This window comes from Bos indicus, chromosome 5, assembly GCF_029378745.1.
Source record: "Bos indicus isolate NIAB-ARS_2022 breed Sahiwal x Tharparkar chromosome 5, NIAB-ARS_B.indTharparkar_mat_pri_1.0, whole genome shotgun sequence".
NCBI lineage: Eukaryota > Metazoa > Chordata > Mammalia > Artiodactyla > Bovidae > Bos > Bos indicus.
The window spans coordinates 29,239,006-29,253,343 of record NC_091764.1 but is presented as its reverse complement, the minus strand read 5'-3'; the positions used below and the strand labels follow the sequence as shown (position 1 = coordinate 29,253,343).

Here is a 14,338-nt window from a genome sequence, read left to right as displayed (position 1 = left end):
TTTAAAAATTCTTTGAATTATGGAAAAATACACATAAAATAAGATGTATCATCATAAGTATTTTGAAGTATACAATTCAGTAGTGTTCAGTACATTACGTTGTTTTGCAGCCAATCTACAGAGCTTTTTCATACCATTAAACAACAACTCTCCATCTCTCCCTCCCATCCCTGTTAACCACCATTCTTTGTTTCTATGGGTTTGATTATTCCTAAGTAACTTAAATATGTGAAAACATTCAATATTTGTCTTTTGGGAACTGGTTTATTTCACTTAGCATTATGTCCTTAAAGTCCATTTATATTGTAGCATGTATCACAATTTCCTTCCTTTTTAAAGCCGAGTAATATACCATTGTGTACGTATATCACATTTTGTTTATTCATTCATCCATTGATGGACATTTTAGTTGCTTCTGCCTTTTGGCTACTGTATACAGGGCTGTATTCTGCCATGTACAGGGCTGTACAAATATCTCTGTAAGACCCTGCTTTCAATTCTTTGGATAGAGGCACAAATATGGGATTGCTGGATTATATAGTAATTCTGTCTTTAATTTTTTGAGTTACTACCATGTTCTTCCTAGTGATTGCACCATTCTACATTCCCAGCTACAGTGCACAAATGTTCAGTTTCCCCACATCCTTGCTAACCCTTATTTTCTGTTTTTTAATATTAGCCATCATAATGGATGTGAAGTGGTATCTTATTGTAGTTTTGATTTGTATTTCTCTAATACTTAATGAAATTGAGTATCTTTTCATTTTTTGCTGCCCAGCCTTTTCTCTTTTTATGTCTTTCAAAATGATTATAAAACCTTTAAATTCTGCCTAAAACTTCTGCTGCTGCTGCTGTTAAGTCGCTTCGGTCGTGTCCGACTCTGTTCAACCCCATAGATGGAAGCCACCAGGCTCCTCCATCTCTGGGATTCTCCAGGCAAGAACACTGGAGTGGGTTGCCATTTCCTTCCCCAATGCAGGAAAGTGAAAAGTGACAGTGAAGTTGCTCAGTCGTGCCCGACTCGTAGCGACCCCATGGACTGCAGCCTACCAGGCTCCTCCGTCCATGGGATTTTCCAGGCAAGAGTACTGGAGTGGGGTGCCATTGCCTTCTCGCCTAAAACTTCTACCAGTCTCTAAGTAGTTCTACTTGACATATTCCATCTCTCATAACCCACTTATTCTCATTCTTATCCAGCCTACATGTCCTGCAGTTGATTAGATCATCTAGATCTTTAGAAAGTCCTTAGGTATGATTTCATTCGTTTATTCTGTTCAACCTTTGCTCAATAAATTCTCTATATTAAACTGTGTATCCAATTAGAAACTGTTCCCTAGACTGCAGAAAAAAATGCTTGTGTCCCTGCATATCATACTTTTTAAAAAAACATTTACCTAATATTTAGTTTCAGCTGTACTGAGTCTCGTTACTGCATGTAGGCTTTCTCTGTTGCTGACGGGTGTGGGCGGGGGCGCTGCTCTTCGTTGTGGGCACAGGCTTCTTGCAGTGGCTTCTTGTTGCAGAGCAGAGCCCGGGATCAGTAGTGGTAGCACACGGGCCTAGTTGCTCCATGGCGTGTGCAGTCTTTCTAGACCGTGTCCGCTGCATTGGCAGGCGGATTCTTAATCACGGGACTTCCAGGGAAGTCCTGTCACACTTCTTGAGTGGGGTAGCATTTGAAAACGTAGTCATAATAATTTATGTTTGTATACCATTTATTAAATTTAAACATGATCATATGGGTCAAAACTCAAAAAAAATTAAAAGAATATGCAAGGAAAATCTTTATTCTCTTTCTATACCATAGCTACCAGTTGTCTTCCATGGAGGCAGCCAAGTTATATTCTATAGCACTTTTTATTTGCCATTTTAAAAGATTTTATCATTAGGTCACTGAACACCCAAGAGCAGAGGTATAGGAACATGAGTCTGGATAAACTGAACTAAGCCTTTAGTTTTGTTTTGTTTCTTCAAAACAAAAAAGCTCTGTTTTATTCTTCTGAAAAAGTATGCATGTTAAGAAGAGAAATGTCACAAGATTTCTTGAAAATGAAGTTAGCATCTTTTAACTGATTTTTTTTTTCTCCTTACAGTTGATTATGGAAGATTCTCACAAGAGTAACACTTCAGAGACAGCACCTCAATCTGGTTCCACAGTTCAGGCAGCTCATATTTCTCATATTGCTCAACAGGTAAGGCAGGAACCAGCCAAAATATTGAGCCAGTTAGCAGTGTTTGTTATTGCAGATGAATCTGTTGTTTCAAGTCAATAATTACTAACATTCAAAAAAATAAGCAATAGAGAAAAACTAAAATGTTGAAATGTATGGAAGGAAGGAATATTTACATATGTTGTCAAGATGATTCAGTTTTATTATCTTTTCTACAAAATATACTTAGTGTTGTTTTAATATGTATGTATTTCTCAGAACTTGAGATACTGATAAATTTCATGTGGTACATGATTGTTAAAATATTTTTGCTTAATGGAAAATAGGTATATTCATTTGATAATTTAAATTGATATACATGTACATTGCAGAACTGATGATTTTTTTGCTTTAATTTTTAAGTTAAAAAAAAATTTTTTTTGGCTGCATGGTAGGCAGGATCCTTAGTTCCCCGATCACGGGTTGAACCAGTGCCCTGTGCAGTGGAAGCACAGAATTTTAACCACTGGTCCGCCAGAGAAGTCCCGAGAATTAATGATATTTTAAAAATTAGTTTATTTATTTTTGATTGTGTTGGGTCTTCATTGCTGCATGGGCTTTTCTCTAGTTGTGGAGATTTAGTGACTACTTAGGTTGTGGTTGGAGAAGGCAATGGCCACCCACTCCAGTACTCTTGCCTGGAAAATCCCATGGACAAAGGAGCTTGGTGGGCTGCAGTCCATGGGGTTGCACAGAGTCGGACACGACTGAGCGACTTCACTTTCACTTTTCCCTTTCATGCGTTGGAGAAGGAAATGGCAACCCACTCCAGTCTTCTTGCCTGGAGAATCCCAGGGATGGCAGAGCCTGGTGGGCTGCCGTCTATGGGGTCGCACAGAGTCAGACACGACTGAAGCGACTTAGCAGCAGCAGTAGGTTGTGGTACATGAGCTTCTCATTGCAGTGGTTTCTCTTGTTGCAGAGCACAGGCTCTAGGGCGTGCAGGCTTCAGTTGGTACAGCTCATGGGCTCAGTAGTTGTAGCTGGTGGGCTCTAGAGCTCTGGCTTCAGTAATTGTGGTGCACAGGCTTAGTTGCCCCATGGCATATGGGATCTTCCCAGACCAGGGATTGAACCTGTGTCCTCTGCACTGGCACGCAGATTCTTATCCACTGTATTTTTAAAATTTCAGATTGTCTGATCCATGCATCTTTCTTCATATACCTCCACCAAAACAACATGTGGCATATATTTAATGTAGCAGCAGATAAAGAGAATTCAGGCATTTTCTATTAACTCAAACATTAAGGAGATAACACAGAAATGTAAAACAATGTCATTTCTCTCACTAACCTTGGGGGGAAATATTTAGTTTTATTAATTAAAATATTATGTTAATGTGTAGTGGATTTATGATTGTTATTTTAAAATGAACTATCAAATATTTTTAAAATATCATTTAAATCTTAAATGTAAGTATTAGATGAAAAGCTGACATAAATGAAAGTTCCCCAATAATTTTTCAGAGTATAAAACAGATGAAAAAGTGGGAAAACTAAGCATCTAAAGGATTAATCCTTCAGGCTTGATTTATTCTCTATTATTTGGCTATATCTGTGAAGAATAACAATATTGTCTCCATGTAGGGCTGGAAAAACAGTGATAGAGTTTTTCAGTTACCTTTCTGTTAGTAGAGCCTGTCACAGATGTTTTAATTCAGTTTACTTACTTACACATTTCAGTAATTTTGGTTAGATGTGAATGTTTTCCAAGTTTCCTTAAAAGCGCTTTTACAGAGATAGAATAAGTACACTTCTAGATCTTGAATAGTTTTATAGTGATTTTTAAAAATAATGACTTTGTATCCAAATTGTTGTTGCTTGCCTGCTTTATTAGACTCTAAATTCTGTGAGGAAAAAGTATCTAATACAGTAATTATTCAGTAATTCAGTATAAGGTGGGGATATAGCAGTGAACAAAGGTTTCAGTTCTCATGGAACATATATTCTAGTATTGGAGAGAATAAAACATATTAGTTGGTAATATGTGCTGTGAGGCTGATAGAGCAGGATAGGAGGGATCAGTTCAGTTCAGTCGGTCAGTCGTGTCCGACTCTTTGTGACCCCATGAATCGCAGCACACCAGGCCTCCCTGTCCATCACCAACTCTCGGAGTTCACTCAAACTCATGTCCATCGAGTCAGTGATGCCATCCAGTCATCTTATCCTCTGTCGTCCCCTTCTCCTCCTGCCCCCAGTCGCTCCCAGCATCAGGGTCTTTTCCAATGAGTCAACTCTTCACATGAGGTGGCCAAAGTACTGGAGTTTCAGCTTCAGCATCATTCCTTCCAAAGAACACCCAGGACTGATCTCCTTTAGAATGGACTGGTTGGATCTCCTTGCAGTCCAAGGGACTCTCAAAAGTCTTCTCCAACACCACAGTTCAAAAGCATCAATTCTTTGGCGCTCAGCTTTCTTCACAGTCCAACTCTCACATCCATACATGACCACTGGAAAAACCATAGCCTTGACTAGACGGACCTTTGTTGGCAAAGTAATGTCTCTGCTTTTGAATATGCTATCTAGGTTGATCGTAACTTTCCTTCCGAGGAGTAAGCATCTTTTAATTTCATGGCTGCAGTCACCATCTGCAGTGATTTTGGAGCCCAAAAAAATGAAGTCTGACACTGTTTCCACTGTTTCCCCATCTATTTCCCATGAAGTGATGGAACCAGATGCCATGATCTTCGTTTTCTGAATGTTGAGCTTTAAGCCAACTTTTTCACTCTCCTCTAAGGAGGGATAGGGGATTGTTAATGGGGATGGGGACTTGCCGTCTGATATAAGCTGGACAGAGAAGTCCTATGTGTGGAAATACCTCTTTAATTATATGGACCAACAACTGTGAACTCAGAGACTGAACTGCATTTGGCATGGTTAAGGGATAGCAGGGCAGCCACTGTGGTGGGAGAGGCAGGTGACACAGGCGAGGTGGAGAGGTTGGGTTGGGAGGGAAGAATGCCAGATAACGCAGGCCTTGCATACTACTATAAGATGTTTGCCTTTTAATCTCGGTAAGATGAGGAACTTTTGGAGTAGTGTAAGTAAAAATGTAATCTGACTGATATTTTAATAGGATCATTCTCTCTGCTCTGTGGAGTAGAAGTAGGAAAACCAGTTAGGAGGCTGTTAAAGACACTAAACGTGCATGAAAGACAGTTGTGGCTCAGACTAAGGTGAACGCGGTGGTGGTGAGATAAAGGTAGACTCTGGGTGTAATTTGATTGTAAAGCCAACAGTGTTTGCTTTGGGATTGGATGTGGGTTTAGAGGAAAAAGGAGTTAAGATTGACTCTACAGTTTTTGACTTGAATAACTGTAATAATGGAGTTGCCATTTATTGAGATGGACAATACTGGAACTTTTTCTTTGTTTTTGGGGGGATGTTGCAGGAATTTGGCTTTTGGGCATGTTGAGTTTATGGTACTATCTGTATTAGTTTTCTGTGTTGCAGAACAAATCACTACAAATACAGTGGCTTAAAACAACATGTATTGATTATCTCATAATTTCTGGAGGGTCAGGCACTTCTTAGTTGGGTTCTCTGCTTCAGAGTTTCACAAGCTTCATCAAGATGTTGGCTAGGGCTGCCTTTTTATCTGGAGACTAGGACAGAGAAGAATTCACTTCTAAGCTCACTCAGTTTGTTGGCAGCATTCATTTTGTTGCAGCTGTAGGACTGAGAACTTCTTTTTTGACAGGCGTCCACCTTCAGTTCTTAGAGATCATCTGCAGTTTGCAACTCACAGTATGGCAGCTTGCTTCTTTAAGTTCAGCAAGAGAATTAGAATGAGTCAGCTGGCAAGACAGGGCCTTATATAACATAATCAGGGGTGATACCCTATTCCTTTGCCATAAAATGTGACGTAATCACAGGAAATAACATTCCACCATCTTTGCCTTATTCTGATGGCTAGAATGCATTGGAGAAGGAAATGACAACCCACTCCAGTGTTCTTGCCTGGAGAATCCCAGGGACGGAGGGGCCTGGTGGGCTGCCGTCTATGGGGTCGCACAGAGTTGGACACGACTGAAGTGACTTAGCAGCAGAAGCAAGCTACAGATCCCTCTAACACCCACACAAAGGCATATACACCAGAATGTGGAGACCATGGGGGCCACCTTAGAATCTGTCTGGCAAATCATACAAGTAGACTTGTCCAGCAGGTAGTTGGATATATATGGTCTGGAGTCCAGAAGAGAGGTCCAGACTAGAAATACAAATTTAGAAGTTCTACATATATATATAGGTAATATTTGAACTCATGGAGTGATTTCTGGCTTCCTTTTAGGATGTAGAAAGCTGGAGAGCATATTGCTTCCACTGTGAAACAAGAATAAGCTATAGTATATAAAAAATCATGACTTCTCTCAATGCATTAGAAGTGGGATGTGGGCATGGCTCACCTGTAGCAGAGCACAGGAAGAAAGTAGGGCTTTACTACGGGGGAAAAAAGAATTTAGCTAAATTTCTAATGAATTGCCAAAGTCTAAATGTAGGCTAGCAAGGAATGACCCCTTGGGAGCTGCAAAACAAGGATAGGTAACACCCACTTTTAGGCTTTTCTCCAAGGACCTCCAAGAGTTGCTTATGAGAAAGATTAGGAAGCAAGGGATATAGAGAATACCTCTCTAGGTGGTACAGGCCTGCCTGGACCATTCATCCTTGTGGAAAAAAGCTTTAAGCAACCTGGGTAAGGGAATAAACCCAATTTTTCCATTATGGGTGGGAGAAGTGAAAAGAAAAAGAAAATCCATAAACCCTGAGGGAAGGGCAGAAAACTTTCCCAGGTTCAGATCATTAGTTTGCCTACTACTGGGAGAAAGCCTCACTTCCTGAGACTGACACTTGTTCAGTTGCTAGGTCATGTCTGACTCCGCAACCCCATGGACTGCAGCACACCAGAACCAGACATCCCTGTCCTTCACTATCTCCCGGAGCTTACTCAAATTCATGTCCATCACGTCGGTGATGCCATCCAACCATCTCATCCTCTGTCGTCCCCTTCTCCTCCTGCCCTCAGTCTTTCCCAACATCAGGGTCTTTTCCAATAAGTTGGCTCTTGGCATCAGGTGGCCAAAGAATTGGAGCTTCAGCATCAGTCCTTCCATTGAATATTCAGAATTTCCTTTAGGATTGACTCCTTTAGTTTGATCTCATTGGTGTCTAGGGGACTCTCAAGATCTTCTCCAGCATCACAATTCAAAAGCATCAATTCTTTGACGCTCAGCCTTCTTTCTGGTCCAGCTTTCATATCTATATGAGACTACTGGAAAAACCACAGCTTTGACTATATGGACCTTTGTCTGCAGTGTGATGTCTGGTTTTTAATACACCGTCTAGGTTTGTGATAGCTTTTTTTCCAAGGAGCAAGCGTCTTAATGGCTGCAGTCACTGTCCACAGTGATTTTTGGAGCCCAAGAAAATAAAATTTGTCACTGTTTCCACTTTTTCCTCCATCTGTTCGCTATGCAGTGATGGGACTGAATGCCTTGATCTTAGTTTTTTGAATGTTGAGTTTGAAGGCAGCCTTTTCACTTTCTCAATTTCATCAAGAGGCTCTTTAGTTCCTCTTTGCTTTCTGCCATTAGAGTGGTATCATCTGCATATCTGAGGTTTTTGATATTTCTCCTGGCAGTCTTGATTCCACCTTGTGATGTGTCCAGCCTGGCATTTCGAATGATGTATTCTGCATATAAGTTAAATAAGCAGGGTGACAAGTATACAGCCTTCACGTACTCCTTTTCCAATTTTGAACAGGTCAGTTGAGACTAGGCCAGGATAACAGAGAACTTCCCCATCTGCCCCCATTCCTCCAAGCACGTAAAGCAACAGCAGTCTATCCCCTACCCTTGGGGAGTGCTAAGAGTTTAGAGAGACACTGGGTCAGGTGTACAGAGAAAGCCTAAAGCTGAGGGTGGAGCAAGAACATTGAGAAAAACCCTCTGGCAAACCAGACCCTACCCTAAGCAGGTCACAGCAGAGGAATTTGGAGCTGGTAGTGCACTTAAAGGGAAGCCAGTGTCTCAGAGGTAAAGAATCCGCCTGCAGTGCAGGAGCCACAAGAGATGCCGGTGATCCCTGGGTCTGGAAGATTGCTTGGAGATGGAAATGGCAACCCACTCCAGTATTCTTGTGTGGAAAATCCTGTGGACAGGAGCCTAGTGGGCTACAGTCCAGAGGGTCTCAAAGAGTCGGACAGGACTGAGCGACTAAACACAGAAAGTGTACTTAAGGTAATCATAACAGAACCCAAGCTCCTGAATGGGGGTTTCAACTCCTGAATGGATTGACTCATCCCCCCCCCCACCATCACCTCCACTAAAAGCTTAGTAAAAGGGTGCCTATTTTTAGGCATAAATACTGTTTCCTCAGTCTCTACTCTCCTTACACATGATGTCCTTACACATGAAGCACATACAAAAAAGCAGGGGGAAAAAAAAAATCACCCACTGTCAGAAGTAAAAATGATCAGTAGACTCAGGGTGACTCAGTTGTTAGAAATATCAGATAGTGAATTTAAAATAACAATAATATATTAGAGGTTCTAGTAGAAAAGGTGGAGAACATGTATGAACACGAGGTAAATTTCAGCAGAGGAATAGAAACTATGCAAGAGTCAAATGGAAATGCTAGAAATAACAATTGTGAAACAGAAGAAGTATGTGTTAGGGTTTATTCATGCGCCTGACACAACTGAGCAAAGAATCCATAAACTGAGGATAGACCAACAGAATTTTTCCAGAGAGGAAACAGAGCAAAGGGAAAAGGAAAACAGAGCACCTGAGGTCCATGCCGCAGTATCTCGAGGTTACTGGGCTTGAGTGTAGTCAGAGATGAAATCAATGGATTTGATTCTGGGACTCCCAACATTTGGGGTTTGGGGAGATTGAAATGGGATGGCCAAAGTGGGGGGGAAAAATTAAGAGACATTAGGATTTTGGAAATTAAGAATGAGGTGATGGTCAGCTATGTAAGTTGCTGCTGGTAGGTCAGATGAGGAGTAACAGTAACTATTAATATAGTTGATTTTCACTTTTCAAGGATTCTGTATTTGCAAATTTACCTACTTAGTAAAATTTGTTTGTAAGCCCCAAATCAGTATGTACTTTTATGGTCATTAGTGGACATGTGTGTTGTAGTGAACAATATGAGTCACTTTCTCAGTTGAGGCTGAATAATGGCAGTATTTTGTCTTACATTAGCTCTCATACTATAAACTGTTCTCTGTGTGGTCTAGTTATTGCCGTGTTTTTCACATTACTGCGCTTTTTGTTGGTGATTTTGCTGTTTAAAATGGGTTCTAAGCCTAGACCTTAAGTGTTAGGTGCAAGAAGGTTGTGATGTACCTTGTGTAGAAAATAAATGTGTTCGATAAGTTTCATTCAGGTATGATTTGTAGTGCTGTTGACTGTAAGTTCGGTGTTAATGAATACTGTGTTCCAGACTGCTACAGTAAAGCTGATATTGCAATAAAGCCCAAGTCACACAAAGTTTTTGGTGTCCCAGCACATTTAAAAGTTATGTTTATAATGTATTGTAGTCTGTTAAAATGTGCCTTAGCATTCTGTTTAAATAGAGAACATACTTTAATTAAAAAAATACTTCATTGTGGGAATTCCTTGGTGGTCCAGTGCTTAGGTAGGTTAAGTAGGTAGATTGGGGATGAGCTATTCTGAAATTTTTCTTTTGATACATTGTTTTTCAGTCAAATAAAACATTTTGAGAACATAGGTAGACTAGGGATATGCAGTAGGATTGTTGGAAAGCATTAACAGTCCACTTGAGGCTAGTGATCATGAACTTAAAGTGAGACCATTAAGTTCAGTATGTTTTTTTTCTCCAGTTGGATTCAGATACTTACTTGTGTACCAGTTACAGGCATAGAGGATGTGAGTTAGCAGGTTGCTGTTTAGTCCAGAGACTACAGCAAAGCAAGAAAAGACAAGGACATTGAAGGTGTATGTGACACAGGGGTAATAATGCTGGACCTTGAAGTTGAAGCTGTGTAAGGAAGAAGTGGGTACTTGATGGAGTCGAAAGCAGGGAAAAGATGCAATGGATTATAGGTTTCTGTGGAGTCCAAGGATTGTCGAGATTCCAAGTCGTAGAGTTAATGAAGGCAGAAAGCGAAGAAGAATTAAAGAGCCTCTTGATGAAAGTGGAAGAGGAGAGTGAAAAAGTTGGCTTAAAGATCAACATTCAGAAAACTTAAGATCATGGCATCTGGTCCCATCACTTCATGGCAAATAGGTGGGGAAACGATGGAAACAGTGAGAGACTGTATTTTTGGGGGCTCCAAAATCACTGCAGATGGTGACTGCAGCCATGAAATTAAAAGACGCTTGCTCCTTGGAAGAAAAGTTATAACCAACCTAGCCAGCGTATTAAAAAGCAGAGACATTATTCTAAACATGTTTTAACACCTTCAAACCTCTTATCAACCTATTGTGGTTTTATAATCCCCATTTTAGAGGTTCTTACAACTATTAAGGCTAGAGATATAATTTGAATTCCAGCAGTTTGACTTCCCACACAGCTTGGGTTTCCTGGGTAGCAGACAGGACATTAGCAGGCAGGAAGTTTATTAGGAAGACTTTTGGGATTACCACCTGTGGAAGGGAAAGAAAGAAGTAGAAGGAAGCAGGATTGGGCAGAGGGAAAAGTTGGACTTTGATTCAGTCTCACTGAGGACCTCAGTGGGGATCTTTGAAGCTCAGATTGCTCTTCAGAATTGGGGTAAGGAACCAGCCAGGCCTTTTTATTCCTGCATGTACCACCAAGCATTGTGTCGTGACTGATCTGGGAAGGGGTATGTGTGACCTCAGGCAAGGTGACTCTAATCAGCCAGGGCTTTTCCAAAGGGGGCTGACCCCTGTCAGTAGCTGTCCTCCAGTAGCTGGGGAGTAAGGCTTTTACTGGAGAAAGGGATCGGCTGTTGTATCATGGTGTCTGTTACAACTGCAGACTTTATAATCACCACAGTTGTTTGTTGGCTCCAGGCAATGGATGAGGATAAATGAGGCTAATTTAAGAAATTCCAAATAAGCTTGGCTCCAGAACATTTTTAAAACTGATTGATTTTCATTCCATTCATATTTTTGACATGAGAACTTGACCCAAGGAGGGATAAGCTAAGAGTGTGTGTGTACGTGTGCACAGCAGTGTTTTTGGTAATCCTTTCTTACCTGGAGGTTCTCTGTCTAATGTCTTGGATGTTCTCAGTCATCTGGATTTTACTTTTCAGGAAAGAAAGAACTCTTCTATAGAGAGTTAGAAATCTAAGTTTACTTAGGTGTTTCCAGTATGGATGGTATGGGAACTAGAAGGGTAACTTTCCTTTTTCATTTGCTTAAATAGGGTCTTTCACAGAGCTGAAAGTTTTAAATTTTGATTAGTTTCAGTTTATAAATTTTTCCTTTTATGGACTGTGCTGACTCTAAGAACTCTTTGCTTAGTCCTAAATTTCAAAGACTTTCCCCCCATTTTCTCCTAAAGTTTTATAGTATTATATTTCACATTTAAGTCCATGATTCATTTTAAGATAATTTTTGTGTAGATTTGAGGGTTTTGTTTTCTGCTCGCCTGTGTGTGTACATTGCTATAGCACTGTTTGTTGAAGAGAGTCCCCTCCTCCACTGAATTGCTTTTGCCCTTTTATCCAAAATCGTTCGGGGATATTTGTCTGTTTCCAAGTTCTCTGCTGCGCTCCTTCCGCTGATCTGTGTGTCTGTCCCTGCCTCGGTGCCGCGCTGTCTTGTGTACCGTGTGTAGTGAGCCTTAACATTGAGAAGATGACTCCTCCCATTTCATTCTTTTTCAAAATTGTTTTGGCTATTTTAGGTCCTTTTCCTTACAGATTTTAGGAGAAGCTTGTCTGTGTCTGAACATGTAGATCAGTTGGGGAGAACTGACGTCTTATTCCCATATCTGTTTTGTTAGTCTTACAGCTAAGTATTTTATTTTCCTTAGAGCAGTTATAAATAGTATTGCATATTTTCTTTAGAGCTGGTGTAGGTGATATTGTATTAATTTTAGATTTCATTTATTGTAAGGACATAGAAGTGCAGTTGATTTTGGTTATTGATCTTGACCATGCAACATTGCTGAACACACTTATTCTAGGAGGGATGATTTTGGTGTTTTCATTTGTTTTTAATATTTCTTAGGATTTTGTATGTTTAGTAGTGTCAGCTGCAAATAGAGTTGGTTTTATTTCTTGTTTTCCAATCTGTATGCATTTTGTTTCTTTTTCTTGTGTTATTGTAATGGCTAGAGCTTCCAGAATTTTCTTGAATAGAGTGATGAAATGGACATCCTTTCTTTTCCCAGTTTCAAATGGAAAGCATTCATTTTTTTATCATTAAATCTGACATTAGCTGTGTAAGTTTTTATAGATCCTGTTTGTGAGTTTGAGGAGGTTCCCTTCTAAGTTTTCCGAGATTTTTTTTTTTTTTCCCCCATGAAATGATATTAAATCTGTCAGATGCTTCAGATGCTTTTTCTGTATCAGGTAGTGTGATCAGATGATTTTACAACTGGAAGTTTGTACCTCTTGATCCCCTTCATTTATTTCGCCCAACATTAATTCCCCTCCTTTCTGGAAAATCTGTTTGTTCTCTGTGTATGTGAGTGTATATCTTTTGTTTGTTCATTTAAAAAAAAATAGATTCCATATATAAGTAAAACTATATAGTGCTTGTTTTTCTCTGTCCCACTTATTTCACATAGCGTAATACCCTCTAGATGCATCCAGTTCAGTTCAGTCACTCAGTCGTGTCTGACTCTTTGTGACCCCATGGACTGCAGCATGTCAGGCTTCCCTGTCCATCACCAGCTCCCGGAGCTTACTCAAACTCATGTCCATCGAGTCAATGGTACCGTGCAACCATCTCATCCTCTGTCATCCCCTTCTCCTGCCTAAATCTTCCCAGCATCAGGGTCTTTTCCATGTTGTTGCAGATCACAAGATTTCCTTCTTTTTATGGCTGAGTAATATTCCATTGTTCATCATCTTTATCCATTCATTTATTGAAGGACACGTAGGTTGCTTCCATATCTTGGCTACTGTAAATAATGCTGCCATCAACATAGAGGTGCTTATACCTTTTAATTTACTTTTGGACGGTGCTGGGTCTTTGTTGCTGTGCTCTGGTTTTCTCTAGCTGTGGTGAGTGGGGGCTCCTCTTCATTGCGGTTCCTGAGCTTCTCATTGCAGTGGCTTTTCTTGTTGTGGAGCATGGGCTGTAGAGCACCTAGGCTTCGGTAGTTGTGGCACATGGGCTTAGTTGCCTGCAGCCTGTGGAATCTTCCCCCACCAATGATCGAACCTGTGTCCCCTGTAGTGGCAGGTGGATTCTTAACCACTGGACCACCAGGGAAGTACACATACATCTTTTTGAACTAGTGTTTTGGTTTTTTTGGTAAATACCCAGAAGTGGAATTGCTGGGTCCTATGGTAGTTCTATTTTTAATTTTTGAGGAATCACTATACTGCTTTCCATTGTGTTTGGACCAGTTTACATTCTCAGCAGTGCATGAAGATTTCCCTTTTCCTCACATGCTTACCAACATTCATTTATTGTTGTTTGTTGTCTTTTTGATGATAGCCATTCTGACAGATGGTGAGGTGATATCTCATTGTGGTTTTGGTTTGCATTTCCCTAGAGATAAGTGACATTGAGCATCTTTTCATGTGTCTGTTGGCCACGTGTGTGTCTTTTTTAGAAAAATGTCTATTCTGGTCTTCTGCCTATTTTAACATTTGGATTGTTTGGGGGGGTTTGGTGTTAAGTTATTTTGAGTTCTTTTTGTATTTTGGATATTAACCTTTTTTTGGATATATCATTTGCAAATATCTCCTCCCATTTAGTAGGTTGCCTTTTTTTGTTGTTGAGATTATCTTTCACTGTGCTAAAAGTATTTAAGCTTGATGTAGTACCATTTGTTTATTTTTGCTTTTTGTTGCCCTTGTCTGAGGAAGCAGATTCAGAAAAATATTACTAAGACCAGTGTCCAACGTCTACTGTCTCTTTCCCTGTAGAAGTTTTATGGTTTCAGATCTTGCACTTAAGTCTAGTCTTTTTTTTAAAATTTTTATCTGTGTATAAGAAACTGGTTCACTTGTAT

General features: G+C 40.1%; 1 protein-coding gene across 6 annotated transcripts in view; it reads left to right on the top strand.

The window, feature by feature from the left end:
- Positions 1-14,338, top strand: part of ATF1 (activating transcription factor 1) — a 64,300-nt gene that overhangs the window by 6,178 nt on the left and 43,784 nt on the right. For all 6 annotated transcript variants that reach the window (XM_019960578.2, XM_019960579.2, XM_070789121.1 and 3 more), the window contains exon 2: positions 2,094-2,192. In XM_019960578.2, the coding sequence (XP_019816137.1) occupies positions 2,100-2,192 (93 nt within the window). In that variant the 5' untranslated portion in view covers positions 2,094-2,099. The remainder of the gene's footprint in view (positions 1-2,093; positions 2,193-14,338) is intronic.